The sequence below is a fragment of the Cucurbita maxima genome, unplaced genomic scaffold (genome assembly GCF_002738345.1).
Source record: "Cucurbita maxima cultivar Rimu unplaced genomic scaffold, Cmax_1.0 Cma_Scf00032, whole genome shotgun sequence".
In the NCBI taxonomy this organism is placed as follows: domain Eukaryota; kingdom Viridiplantae; phylum Streptophyta; class Magnoliopsida; order Cucurbitales; family Cucurbitaceae; genus Cucurbita; species Cucurbita maxima.
In genome coordinates, this window is record NW_019272048.1 from 2,073,279 (window position 1) to 2,088,402 (window position 15,124).

General features: G+C 37.5%; 1 protein-coding gene across 3 annotated transcripts; it reads left to right on the forward strand.

Annotated features, from left to right (window-relative positions):
- The first annotated feature begins 253 nt into the window (after positions 1-253).
- LOC111467027 (mediator of RNA polymerase II transcription subunit 15a-like) lies at positions 254-14,815 on the forward strand. Of its 3 annotated transcripts, XR_002714473.1 has the most exons (12): positions 254-748; positions 1,269-1,380; positions 1,584-1,704; positions 1,886-3,247; positions 4,434-4,504; positions 8,262-8,336; positions 8,587-9,954; positions 10,055-10,399; positions 11,252-11,452; positions 11,534-11,622; positions 13,002-13,111; positions 14,204-14,431. XR_002714473.1 is itself a non-coding variant. In XM_023111794.1 (11 exons), exons 1-11 carry the CDS (start codon positions 639-641, stop codon positions 14,409-14,411), a joined length of 4,062 nt encoding a protein of 1,353 aa, XP_022967562.1. In that variant the 5' UTR covers positions 254-638; the 3' UTR covers positions 14,412-14,815. The 3 variants fall into 3 exon arrangements, 2 of the variants coding, with proteins under 2 accessions (XP_022967562.1, XP_022967563.1); XM_023111794.1 differs by lacking the exon at positions 13,002-13,111 and having other exon boundaries at positions 14,204-14,815; XM_023111795.1 differs by lacking the exons at positions 254-748; positions 13,002-13,111 and having other exon boundaries at positions 1,298-1,380; positions 1,588-1,704; positions 14,204-14,815.
- Positions 14,816-15,124: the final 309 nt, after the last annotated feature.

Consider the following 15,124-nt stretch of genomic DNA (forward strand, 5'->3'; position numbering starts at 1 on the left):
AGAGAAGTGCCAAAACTAAGGCTAAAAGTAATTACAAGAACTAAAAAAGTATAATTTATTTATATAAAAAATTTAATAATATTGTCTTAATTTATTTTATTTTAAATTAACAAAAATTGTTATGATTAAATACTTGTTTATCAAAATTAATTTGACAATTATTTAAAATTAAATAATGTAATAAAATTATTAAAAATAAGTTATTTATATAAAATAGGAAGATATTCGAAACATTCTAACCAAAAACTTCCGTAACCTATTTTGCTACAGAAGAAAAACATAGAACAAGGGTTCACGAAGAAGACAAGAACAGGGTATTTATTTCTTGCTTTGTCTTCCATTCTCCACGAGAGGACGCTCCTCGATCCACATAGAACACACACAAAAACCTCCTCTTGAATGGCGAGTGAATAGCAAGCCTTCGATCGTTATCTTCTTTGAAATCGCCTCGATTTTCGCAATTTCCCGATACATATCTGAATTAAACTCCTGGTTTCCTGTAATCAGTGTCCAAACAATTTCCGAGTCGATTCTGCTCGATTTCTGCTCGATTTCTGGCATTTATTGAGCTCACCCCCACTGTTTGTTAGTGGGATCTCGACATATTCTCTTCTCGTAGGTTGTTTGGAAACTTTTGAATGGATACTAATAATTGGAGACCTACTCAAGGTGGAGAACCCGGAATCGAAGACGGGGATTGGAGGTCTCAATTGCAGCCCGATTCTCGGCAACGAATTGTCAACAAAATGTACGGTTGTTCTTAAATGTTTTTTGCATCGTGCCCTACTCTTATTTCTTATTTGAGGAATGCGTTTGAGTTTTTTTATAACTTTTTTGTTTCGTAGTTCATTGGTTAGGTTTAGTTACTATGAGCAGCAAAACTTTGGAAATATAAAACATTTTCTCAGATTTTGTGTAGAACTTATAGATGCGAACTGTTCCCAGAACGTAGTTCGTTAAAATTGCCCCCATAGATTTTCCAATCTCTGGATTGAAGATATAGTAGGTTAGGTTTAGTGGAGGAGGTTCCTATTTGTTTCTTCAGGTAATATCCCCTTCTTTAAGCATAAGAAGCATAGGCTATTTGTCGCAGAATGGATCTTGTTGAATTTTTCTTGACCATCCTAAATACATTCCCTTTGAAGTATCTAATATTTTGAGTCATGGACATGGATTGCTACTGTAGTTTTCCTTTCTAGAACAGCTTCCCATGCTTTTGTGTTTGATAAATTAGTTAGACATTATGTTTTCCTGTTATTTTGTGTCAGAATGGAGACATTGAAGAGGCACCTTCCTGTTTCTGGTCATGAGGGATTGAGTGAGCTGAAAAAAATTGCTGTAAGGTTTGAGGAAAAGATTTATACTGCCGCTACCAGCCAGGTATTTCTTACTCACTTTGTTGTAGTTTAAATCAAAGTTTGTATGAATAAACATATTCTCATTTACGTTTAGCCCATATGCTAATAAGATTCCAACTTGATTTGGTACCTAAGATTTAGCTATGTATTCTTGCCCTAAACACAGCAGTGTTTTAGCGACCTCTTGAGTACTCTCACCGATTCTATTTTGAACCTCTGTTTCAGTCAGATTACCTAAGGAAAATATCTCTGAAGATGCTTACTATGGAAACAAAATCTCAGACCCCTATGGGAACTTCATTACCATCCAATCCTATGGTGCCTAGCAATAAGCCTCTGGATTCTGGTAAGTGATCATCAGACAATCTGCCACTATGTTGTGTACATGATGAAAATTTTAATAACATGTTGAAGCCAATTTGTGAATGAATTTCTTAAAGAGTCTCTGTTCTTGGATATTGTAACAATTTCTCACTTAACATATGGCGTTTTATCTGGCTTGATGTTGTGTATTTTATCTTAAACAGCATCACAAAGCATGCAGCCCCAAGTTCTAAATCAAGGGCAATCAATTTCTGTTCCTCAGCCTTCTAATCAGCCTCAGTCACGCCAGCAACTACTCTCCCAGAATATCCAAAATAATATTGTTTCTCAGAGTTCATCCAGCTTACCTTCTGCAGTACCTCCTGTCTCTGGATTAGCTTCATCTTCAATGCCAAACATGGTTGGCCAGAACCCAAGCATGCAAAATGTATCTGGAATTCCACAGAATTCTGTTGGAAATTCTATGGGTCAAGGGGTTCCTTCCAATGTATTTACCAACTCTCAGAGGCCAGTACAAGGACGACAAGTAGTTTCCCAACAGCAACAGCAGCAGGCACAAACCCAGCAACAGCAGTTTCTTTTTCATCAACAACAGTTACAGCAGCAGATGATGAATAAGAAGTTTCAGCAGGGAAGTATACCACAACAACGTATGCAATCTCACATCCCACAACAACAACAGAATCTAATGCAACCAAATCAACTGCAATCATCTCAGCAACCTGCTATGCAACCTTCTATGATGCAATCTTCTCTGTCTAATCTTCAACAAAACCAACAATCTTCCATTCAACAGCCCACTCAATCCATGCTTCAGCAACCTCAACAGCCAGTTCTTAGGCAGCAGCCACAGTCCCAGCAACATGCTGTCATGCATCCACAGTCTACAATGTCACAGCAGACTAGCTTGCCTTCACAGCAGCAACAACAGCTAATTAGTCAGCAACCAAATTCTTCAAGCATGCAGCAAAATCCATTAATCGGGCAGCAAAACAGTGTTGGGGACATGCAGCAACACCTGCCTCAGCAATCTAGGTCGCATGGGCAGCAGAGCAATCTATCAAATATGCAGTCTCCACCATTGCAGCAGCAGCAGCAGTTAATGGCTCAGCAAAACAACCTTTCAAACTTGCAGCAGCAGCAGTTAGGACCTCAAAGTAATGTTTCTGGACTACAGCAACAACAAATGCATGGAACTCAGTCAGGTAACTCAAACATGCAATCAGATCAGCACCCAATGCATATGCTGCAACAGAACAAGGTTCATATGCAGCAGCAACCTCCACAAAATGCATCAAATTTATTGTCAGCACAAGGTCCGCAAGGGCAACTTCAGTCATCCCAACAGTTGATGTCACAGATTCCGTTGCAGTCCACCCAAGTCCAACAACAGGTACCTCTACATCAGCAGCAGCAACAGCAGCCAAATGCCATGTCACATGATCTCCAACAAAGGCTTCAAGTTGGAGGTCAAGCACCAAGCTCCCTGCTTCAATCACAAAATGTAATGGATCAGCAAAAGCAGTTGTATCATTCACAAAGAGCTCTTCCAGAGACATCATCGAGTATGTTTTCTTGCTAACTTTAGAACCTTGCATTCTGAATTTTTGATGCTAACATTATCATTCTTCGTCAAATTTTTTGTGGTAAGTGTGGATTGCAGCATGCCTCTTTCTATTATATTCTTTTGGTCTACCTTCAGCATTTTTGGGCATGAAGCATGGACGTAAACATGTGACACAAATATGATAAAACATGATTTTCTTGAAAATTAGGAGAGACACAACAGTGATACAATCAATACAGTTCTAAAAAAATATTATGCAGCTCAGAATTTCATGTTTATTATGTTCTTTATTTCCATCTCTTTTCAGCTGAAAACTTATTTCTGTATCTAGGAATATTTTACTGAGTTTTGTTTTTCCTTCTATTACCATTCTTTTCATAATAAGAAATTGTAAATCAAACTTGAGGTTGGCGTGAATGGATTCAGAGGAGCTATTACAAGAAAACCTTCCAAATCTAAATGGGGAGAAAACAGTGATTATTGTTATTGTTGTATCCATCAATATTTGTGCTCGCTTGTGCAAGCCTTAATTGCCTGACCCTGATTTTGTTTGCCAACGAAACTTGTAAGATTTTAAACTACAAGGATGTGGCCACCGTGGTTGAAACATTTTCTCTCTTAGCCATGTATTGTTTTTTCACTGGCCCCAGTGTCCACTATCAAGGTGGTTTAGATAAAGAATAAATGTGATTATTAGACAATGATTTGTGAAAGGCACCTTAATGCGAGGGCATGTACTGGATGTAGTTCAGAAAGCATCTATAGATTTCTTTTGTTGTGAAAAATTTCTTGGTTTCTGTCTAAAAAAGCCATCAGGAGCTAACTTCACACTTCTAAATAATTCCACTTTTCCTTTCAACCACCAACTTATAAGCACTTCATATACCTAGTCTTCTATATAATCGGGAAGGCACAAGGATAAGTTAAATAATTCAAATGTATAAGACTAACCCTCAGTAATAATCCTACAGTTGAGGAAGACGTGATCAATGCCTTTTCATTCCCCCCTCCTCCCCGTCTGTTGAGCCTTCTACTGTGGCCCCAATTCTCTATTTTCTTTTACTGTTATCAACGAAGGCTGAGTTTCTTATTACTAGGGAGCTCTCTATCTCTATGCTGCAGTTCAGTTACATCCCCTCGGCTCTCATTTTCCATATCCACTGACCTTTATTTCATTTATGTAGCATCTTTAGATTCCACGGCTCAGACAGGACAAGCCAATGGTGGAGATTGGCAAGAGGAGATTTATCAGAAGGTGCTTAGCTAACACTTCATCTCTCTTCAATGAGTTTTTCTTTACTCTTTAGAGATTCAAAAGGAAGTTCATTCAATTTGCAATATTAGTAGAGGAGGTACTATTTGCAATCTTCGATAATTCAGTTTAAAATTGTATAAATTATAACTTTTTATGGTAAGATTTAACAAATCATCAAGTTAACTTCGTATATTTTTAACATCTAAATTTTTTAGAAACAGGTATTAACTTATGTTCATTCATTTTGTAAAAAGTTAATTAATCTGCATATTGTTCTTTTTCAATTCATCCAAATATATATATATTTGTTTGTGTTGTAGTCATGTATATTTAAATATCACATTTTTACAAAATATAATTAATGGGCTGTGAGGTGGGGCTATTCACTTCATCTCACTTGATTCTCCCCCTTGGTCATAACCTTAGAAGTGTATTTTATGGACCCAGTGGTGGAAGAGATTCAGACTATATTCCTCTTAGGAAAAGATTGTCTCTAAGCGAGGGAGACTCACCTTGATCTAGTCTGTCTTAAGTGGAATCCCCACTTGCATTTTATCCTTATTTAGGGTCCTTGTCAGTATTCTGGAGAGGCCATATGTAACTTTCTATGGGAAGGTGTGGAGGTAAGGAAGAGTCCTTGCATGGTTGGGGGATTGGGTATTGGGAATTTGTGGGATGTAGCAAGACCTTGCTAGCTAAGTGGTTGTCGCACTTTTCTGTGAGACTGACAGTTTGTGGTATAAGGTCATTTCGAGCAAGTACAGCCCCGATCCTTTTACTTGGCTCACGAAAGGGGCAATAAGTACAACCAAAAATCCTTGGAAAGCCATTTTAAACGGTCTCCCTTTCTTTTCTCAATTCATTAATTCTATTATGGGTGATGGGTCTAGTACTTACTTTTAGGAACACAAGTGGTTGGGGATAACCCTCTCTGAATGGTGTTCCCTTGTATTTATCATTTGTTGAATTCGAAGTTCTCTTCTGTGGTTTATATCCTTCCTTCTTCTAGGAACTCTTCATCGATCTCACTTGGTTTTCGTGACTCTCTCTCTCTTAACAGAGGCTAATGGTGTTATAGCCACTTTTGGCTTTAATTGGTGATATCACTTTATCGGAGGAGAAGTGACTTTTGGCTTTGGAACCCTAGTCCTTCAAATAAGTTTTCCCGTTGATCGTTATTTCTTTGTCGAGTGGGTTTGTATGGTCTAAGGACTCTCCCATCTTCTCAATTCTTTGGAAGGGGAAAATTTCGTAGAAGGTTAAATTTTTTGTGTGGCAGGTTCTCCTTAGCAAGGTGAATACTCTTTATCATGTTAAGAGGTTCTTGCCCAAGTTGATTGGGTAGGGAAGCTGTCGAGGACCTTGATCACCTTCTACAGACGTGTTAGTTTGCTAGATCTCTTTGGTGCAGATTCTTCAAGGCGTTTTCAGCCACTGAGCCTCAGTTCCATGTTGGAGGAGTTTCTTACCCATCAACCTTTCAGGAAAAGGGTAGCAGGCTTTGGTCTCTTTCTAGATTTCATGCGTCTCTTTGAGTTTCGGTCTATAAAGAATTTTGTAATTATCCCTAAGGTCTTATTTTGCTTGACTGAAGCCCTCGTGAAGTTTATTTATTATTATTATTATTATTATTTTAATATTTTCGGTTTATTCTTTTCTTTTTCTCGATGAAAGCTTGACTTTTACTTTTTTTAAAAAAGGAGAATAGTAAGATATGATAAGATATAGGCATTCGGGATATTCATTGGCATGGTGAAAAGTTACCAACAAGTTGTAGTTCTTCCGTGAGGAGTTTATAAAAGACACTTCAATTTGAGTCAATTATAAAGGGAGTAAAAAATAGTCTTTTGAGTGAATACCAAGAACATGATTTTTGTCAATATCTAAGTGTTTTGGCCTTGCTGTGCATCTCAACTAGTTTAGTCCTAGGACATCAACATTATCTCTGCTAGTCTAGTCCTAGAATGTGCATTTGATTCTACAACATTTGGTTTATAGAAAATTTTTACAATATCAATGTCCTAAGTTCCTTTACTTTTCCACATGCTCCAATGCTATTGGCCAACCAAAGTTGGTTAGTAGAATTGTGGGCTTGTTGCTTCTTTCAAGCCTCAAAGTTTGAAGTAGAGCTCTGATTGCATTCATTCACCACACTTTTCCTTTTCCTCTTTGCTAATGATCACACAGCAATACAACGTATGGATTAGGTTTAAGCTTACTCGAGAAACAAAAAATCTGAATGAAAAAATGCAAACATTATGAAATGGACAGGGAAATAAAAGATGGGTCGAATATTCCTGATCCTTCCTTCAAAGTATGCACCAACTAGATATTAAAGTCATGTTTGGCTATCTTTTTTGAAACCTTTCAGGTGCATTCACCCCTTCATAGAAAAAATTGACTTTTTCGATAACATTCCTTTACATGGTGTAAAAGAAACTTCCATGAGCTACGAGAACAATCAAAGCAAAATCAACTAAATAAACTTGGCAAATGGAGATCCCAAGGTCATCTGTATTCCTCTCTTCTAAAGCATAAAAGCTTAAAAGCGAAGAGTTCTTGTTCCATCTCTTCATTCTCTGGGCACTTCTCTTTTGCTTGAAGGTTTGGAATTTTGATTACCGAAGGTTTGGTTTAGTCTGGTGTGTGTCAATTTTCGAAGATTGTAGACAAGTGGCTCTTTGAAGTTATTTCTGGCTATTGATTTAAAGTCAAGGCTAAGTGTTCTATGCATCTTTAACTCATTTTTGCTTTTTTAGAAGGAGAGAGAGATCTTTACCAGCAATAAAATTCCTTTGAATCCTTTTAATTGGGTTGCTTTATGCAAATCCTTATGTAGAACTCTACTTCTACAAACCTAGACTGGAGACATTATGTTTGATCTCCCACCTTTGGCATGAGCAAGTCTCATCTCATGCCTTTAGGCTATTTCTGTTGGTTGGTACTAACAAGGCCTTTCCAATAAAAATGAGAGAAAAGGGGGTTTAATCTTTAAAATGTTAATGAACTTTGAGAAGGAACAAAAAGATGGATTGGGATTTCCCCCTTGCTGTTCTGGAGAGTAAAGGCGTAGGTTCTAAATTGAGCTATTGTGATAGTGGCCAGTTGCTTTAGTTGCCTCCTTGAGAAAGGGTTCGGTAACATTCATATCGTTGATGACAATACTCTTGTTTTCTCAATGTTTGAGTAGGGAAGATCCACAATCTCTTCAATTCATTTATATCTTTGAAAAGATATTCAGGCCTAAGTGAATGGGACTAGATCCATGTTAAAAATGTCAGCAGTGTGGCTGAGGACTTTGGTTTTAAAGTAGTTGTTTGGGCTTTGGCCGTTGATTATTTAGGCATCCAGCTGCTTTGAAGTCCAAGTGTGATGTTTTAGCTGCATCGGGAGAGGATTGCATCTAAAGCCTTTAGAAGCATAGCTCAAAGGAGGTGGGATTCTACTGCTTTCTTTGTTACTCCCTAACTTTCCTAATTACTTATGTATTTTTGAGGCGCCCAAGTGTTAGAGGATTGAGTTTCTTAGGTATCTTTTGTCAAAAGGTCTGATATAGGAGGGTGGCTCCTGTTTGATTAATTGGAAGATAGAGTCTCTACATAAGGCACTTTAACGTAGGATGCATCCTTCTTTTTCTTTTATTTTATGTCAAGGAGGATTCTTTGTTCTACTTTTAGCAAATGTCTTTTTCTCTTTGTAGAATTTAGAATCCGTTTAAAATTTTTGTTTAACTGCTTTCTCCTCCTCCTTTTTGTAGATTAAAGCTATGAAGGAGTTGTACTTTTTTGAACTGAAAGAAATGTATCAGAAAATTCTTCCAAAAGTGAATCAGGTATGTGATTCTGCATCTATATCCTAGGGCATTTGACTTTTTTATATTATTAATTGTGGAAGAAGCTGAATCCTCATTGAGTGAATCCATTGATCTATCACCTTTTGTTCATATCATCGAGCATTGCAATTTTTTTACCACTTCGGCTGTTGAATGCCCTTTCCTTCACTCGCATTTTAGTTTTTCTCATTCCCCTTATTCGGGTATTGTTATGCACTGATGTTGTCTAATTTGATATTTTATTGGGCAGTTGGAAAGTCTTCCACAGCAACCAAAGTCAGAGCAGCTAAATAAGCTAAAGACATTTAAGTTAATCTTGGAACGCCTTATAGCATTCTTACAGATTTCAAAAAGTAATATCGTAATTGGATTGAAAGATAAGATAGGCCACTATGAGAAGCAGATTGTTAGTTTTTTAAATTCTAATAGGCCAAGGAATCCAGTATCTACACTGCAGCCAGGACAGCTTCCTGCCTCTCACATGCAATCTATACAGCAGTCACAATCACAGATGACTCCATTACAGTCTCCTGAAAATCAAATCAATCCCCAACTACATTCTGCAAACATGCAAGGTTCTGTGGCTCCGGTGCAGCAGAACAATATGAACAATATGCAGCATAATTCTCTTCCAACTTTTTCTGGATCAGCAGCACAACAAAACATGACGATCCCAATGCAGCCTGGTTCGAGTTTGGAATCAGGACAAGGAAATTCACTGAGCTCGTTTCAGCAGGTTGCTTCTGGGTCTTTGCAACAGAATTCTGCAAACAGTTCCCAAAGGGCAAACAATAATTCTTTGCCATCACAAAATGGGGTGAACACTCTGCAGCCAAACATCGGTTCTCTTCAAACAAATCATAACATGCTTCAACATCAACATCTAAAACAGGATCCGCAACAACAGCTGAAACAACAAATGCAGCAGAGACAGATGCAGCAGCTAAAGCAGCAGCAGATGCTGCAGCACCAGCAACAGCAACAGCAACAGCAACCACAATTACATCAGCAACAGTCGCAGCTACACCAGCAAGGAAAGCCGCAGTTACCTGCACAAATGCAGGCACACCAATTGTCACACCTTAATCAAATCGAGATGAGACAGGGGCTTGCTACAAAGTCAGGGATGTTTCAACATCTCCCAGCGGCTCACCGCTCAGGTTATACCCATCAGCAGCAGATGAAACCAGGAACTTCATTACCAATTTCACCCCAAATCTTTCAGACTGCATCCCCTCAAGTTGCTCAAAATTCTTCTCCACAGGTCGACCAACAAAATCTGCTTTCATCCATTACCAAAGTTCCACCTTTGCAATCTGCAAGCTCCCCTTTAGTTGTACTATCTCCTTCAACGCCTGTGGCTCCATCTCCAATGCCGGGTGATTCTGAAAAACCCACTTCTGGTGTCTCAACACTTACAAATGCTGGGAATACTGGACAACAAACTAGTGTGTCTGGGACACAAGTCCAGTCTCTTGCCATTGGTACCCCCGGGATATCTGCCTCCCCATTACTTGCTGAGTTTAGTGGTACAGATGGCGCTTATGCCAGTGCATTACCAACTGTTTCCGGAAAATCAAGTGCTACAGAGCAGCCTCTTGAGCGCCTAATTAAAGCTGTTAGTCAAAACCTTGAGTGCTTTTAGTTGTTTCTGGCTTAAGTTGTTACCTATTCTTCTTGATTGTTTATAACATTGGTAACCTTATTATGGTTTTCAGGTTAAATCAATGTCGCCTAAAGCTTTGAGTGCCTCTGTCAATGGCATTGGATCAGTTGTTAGTATGATTGATAGGGTAGCAGGCTCGGCCCCTGGCAATGGGTCAAGAGCTGCAGTCGGGGAGGATCTGGTTGCCATGACAAAATGTCGGCTGCAAGCAAGAAATTTTGTTTCACACGATGGATCAAATGGAACAAAAAAGATGAGACGCTACACAAGTGCAATGCCCTTAAATGTTGTATCATCGGCTGGAAGCATAAACGATGTTTTTAAACCATTTACTGGTGCAGAGACATCCGATCTTGAGTCAACTGCAACATCTAGGGCCAAAAGGTCCAGGGTTGAGGTAATAACAACTTTTACATATTGTATTTTCTATGTGGGTAAAATAATTTTCTTTTTAAGTATAGATAGATATTGTTAAGAGATGCCACAAGTTGAAGAACAGATGACCTTCATCTTTAGGTATCTAACTACATTTAGAGATCACACATATGCTTCACCGTTTTACATATAATTTCAATACATATGCTTCACCGTTTTACATATAATTTCAATTTCATTAGGAATTTATATTGTTTTATTGGATGTCGTTCAATATTCTAACTAACTTCATAACCTACTTGGACGTTTTGAACTTGATATACTTTTTTTCATTCTTCGATTTTTGCTTTTTTTGCTTTCTGGTGGGGGTTAGGGTGGAGGGTGGTATTAGTCACGTACATTGTTGTTAAATATTAGCATATTTAAAGAAGTGGTTTTTATTTTTTTTAAAAAGGCATCAGCATTATTTTAGTCCCCATGAATTCAAATTTCAATTTTTTTCCTTTTTATTTATTTATTTGATGGTCCAATGTCTTGGAGATGGAGAAAAATTAATTTCAAGCTATAGTATTCATGTTCTTAGATTGTCCGTGTTTGGTTTGATACATTATATTTGTACGATAGAGACTTGAATATGAAAGCAACTAAACAAATTTATAATGTATTATAGATGATAGCAGCAGATAGAATAGGCAGTGTGATTAAAATGTCCACCTAGTTTAAAATTTAAGGTTTCCTTTTGGCTTGCAATTTTCTCATCAATCTTTATGTTAGAATAGCAACTCAATATTGTCTGTTTCGAACTTGTATAGGCCCACTTTAGTTTTATCAATCACTTGCTTTGCTATTTGAATAATATATATATACGTTGCAGGCCAATCATGTTCTACTGGAAGAAATAAGGGAAATAAACCAACGTCTTATCGACACGGTGGTTGTAATAAGTGATGAAGTAGTTGATCCAAGTGCTTTAGCAGCTGCTGCTGATGGGAGCGAAGGAACAATTGTCAAGTGTTCTTTTAGTGCTGTGGCTCTCAGTCCCAGCTTAAAATCCCAGTACATGTCCGCACAAATGGTGGGCAGATTTCTTACATATCAGGTTCTTCATTGTCTGCGTGATTATCTGTTTTCTTACCCGTGTATTATTATTTTGCAGTCTCCAATTCAGCCTCTACGGTTACTTGTTCCTACAAATTATCCAAATTGTTCACCAATACTCCTAGACAAGTTTCCTGTTGAAGTCAGGTTAGTTTACATGGGTTCTGTTTTTTTTCTTCTTTTTTTTTTTTGTCAGCTTTTTTCTTTTTGTCTTCCACGAACCCTTCTCTACGTTCAAAGCATATAAAATATATATGTGCAGCAGGCTATTTGCATCAAATAAAATAAATAAATAAATAAAAAGATATCATAAATTTGTACAGAATTTAAAATGTATGTACCATTTTTAAATCTAAAATAACTAGAAAGGATGAACAAATTTCTAGTTGAACAGATTAATGGAATAAATTGAAAATGTCCTTTGATTTTAGGACCGAAGTTCTAGTTAATCAGATTGATACTTCTCGAGTTGTTTTTAGGTTTTGTGCATCCTCACACCTTAGTTTTGGTGGAAGCATAGGGTAGGTAGGTAGGCTATTAGTTTTGGTGGAAGCATAGGCTAGGTAGGTAGGCTATTAGATTCCACATGACAATTTGATCTAGCTACGACCTTCCTCATGAAGTGCTTTATCAATCACTGCCTTTTGTGTATAGAAACTAAATGTTTATTGCTTCTTGTATGCATACATGTATGCATGTCTGATGGTTTTTTTTTTTTTTTTTAAATGGGAGACAATTTCATTGGCATTTTTCCTATGTCAAAGATTTTTCTGTTTCTTTACATCCTAAGATATATATTGTTTAAATAAGAAACGGGAAAACTTCAAAAAATGGAATGATTGGTGTGTAAATCTACAATTGTTGAATTATGTTTGTTGTCTCCATTGGTGGTGGCCCTGGGATATATTTTCCTTTCGTACAAGCAAGACATACTCATTGCGGTTACTAGGTCCTATGGCTGGTAGAGCTCCACCTCAACTGATACAGACTCTTGCAATCTGCTGAGATATAACTGAATCTTTTGATTTTGAGTTAACATTCTAGCCCCTAAAACCAACACTTCGAATTTGTTTTAGTACTATTTTCCTAAACTCGTTTGTTTTAGCTTGGTGAGCTCCCCTAATTTATTGCTTTAGATGGAAAGTTCAAACCGTAAGTCGCATTGGTGGACAAACGCTATCTAGGTGGGATCCGGAATATCTTGTACCATTTGTAAATACCATAGCTGAGCAATTCCCTCTAAGTGATAAGAGGCTAAGCTCACCTTTCTACCTTAGGTGTCTGATTGATGTTCGGAAAAAAGTGTTTAGGCTAATCCAACCTAATGGGTCTTCTAGCCCATTGAAGCAAGGAAAGTCAAAATTTTAGTACAATCAAGTTTCTCCAAAACTCCAAAATTTTTAGAAATGGTTGTCGTAGAAATCCCTTCTCCTTGTTTTTGCTTGACTTTGAGCACTTGAAGAAGTCAGACCTTTGTGTATTCCAACTCGAGAGCATGGCATCCAATTTGACATGAAGTCAGATAGACCAATAACAACCATTGTTACGTCAAGAGACATGACATCCAATTTTGCATGAAACTGCTCAACCTTCTCATTATAGACCAATTGCCTGCTGTTCAGATAAGAGTAAATTGGTAAGCTGTTCTTGCACAAATTCATTCATAACTATTGGCTATGTTACCAAATTGTGACTGGCCCAAATTTGCAATCGAGTTATGGGTCTCTAGTAAGTGGGAGATGGAAGGTGTTCGTGTGGGTGAAGAGAGAAGTAGTACACTTGTCAAGGCAAATCATTCTCCTAAAATATAAGAAATAACTAAAAGTAGAAATGAAAGTGGAGAACTCCTTAAAGATACTGAAAAAAAAAATGCATAAAGAAAAATTCAACCAACAACAAAAACTAATTTAGAATTGGTTAGAAATAGAAATGAAAGTGAAGACTCCTTAAGATACAATAAAAAAATGCTAAAGAAAAATTCAACCAGCAACTAAAAATAATTTGAATTGGTTAGCCTTCAATTATTTTGTTTTTCTTTGTAATCGTCAGTGGGTTCCGTACGTGACTGCTTCTTTCTGCTATGAGTATAACGTGTGTACATTGTAGTAGCGTTGTATCAAAAGCTCCTTCTCATCTTCGTTTAGGAAGAAAGAAAATGTTTTGTGACAAGCGGGTATATGTATGCTTTCTTGGGCTTTGGAGTGAAAGTAACAATAGAACTTTTAGAGGATGGAACGTCATTCTAAAAACGTTTAGCTTTGTTGTTAGGTTCCATGTTTCCTATGGGTTTCAGTAACAAAGCTTTTTTATAATTATTTGCCTATGCCCTTATTTTTTTTCTCAATGAGAGAGTTTGATAATTAAAAAAAGACTAAAAAATAGGCTAAACTGACTTCTATTGCACCCTTTTTCATTTTTTTAATTTTTTTTTTCTCTTCCACGAAACATTGGGCGATGTGATCATCTTCTGCCTGTCTTCTCTTTGGTGAATGCCTTGTTTTTCTCTGTACTACCTGTGTCTATGTAAGGAAATAGAGAATAAGGTATAGAATATTAGGTTGGCACATTTGTCTTTATTTAAGAAGTTTGTGGGAGGGAGAGTCCATGCTTCTTGCTTAAAATCCTGAAATTTTCTGTTAAATGTCATTACTATATTTGTTAATTTCGTTTCGGTTTCTTTGGTCCCTAGCAGTCTATTATCCTTATTATCATCATTTTCTTTTTGCAGGAAGGAATACGAAGACCTTTCAATAAAGGCCAAGTCAAGATTTAGCATATCCTTAAGGAACCTTTCACAACCTATGTCACTTGGGGACATAGCGAGAACTTGGGATGTCTGTGCACGTACTGTTGTTTCTGAGTACGCTCAGCAGAGCGGCGGTGGCAGCTTCTGTTCAAGGTATGGAGCTTGGGAGAACTGTTTGAGCGCTGCATGATTCAAAGAATCGATCGAAAAGGATTTGGCCGATTTGGCCGACTGACCAGCTCGGTATGCTTAGGGAAGACGGGCAGTTTATTTAAGTAACGTTAGCGTATCATAAGGTATGCCTCACTAAAGCTGAAAGTACACGCTGCATGTTGTTTAATCAGGGCTAGGCTAATTCAGTATTTATATTACCACGGTGGATCTGTTTTGCTTGTGAACACTGATTCCTCTTTGGCTCTCTCTCTCTCTCTCTGTAAATCATGAAATGAGGGACTGTAAAAGTGAAATACCTGATGTTCACTGAATGCATACATTTATTGTCTGAGTTGAAAAGTATATGTGGAATAAAACTACTGCTGTGCTCATCTTGGACTAGACCTTCTGGAATGTGTAATAACCCAATTTTTTTGCCTACATGCTGATTGGAGCCATTACTTGAATGAAAAATGTTTTGATTGTTGCTGGAACATATTTGGAGTATCTTTTTTTGAGGGCCTAGGGGTGATGATATGAACTCGGTTGAATTAGGTTAAAAACTCGACTCTCGTTTCGAGCATCTTGACAATGGTTGTGTATTGTTTCTTGAAACTCCTGACTTTACAGTATACAGTCGGTGCCCCTTTCAAATTGCAACCCAATAACATCTGTTCCATCACGTTCTAGCTGCAGTAGGTTGTTTGATCTCCAACCCACTTTTACTAAAACAACAAATGACTCAACAAG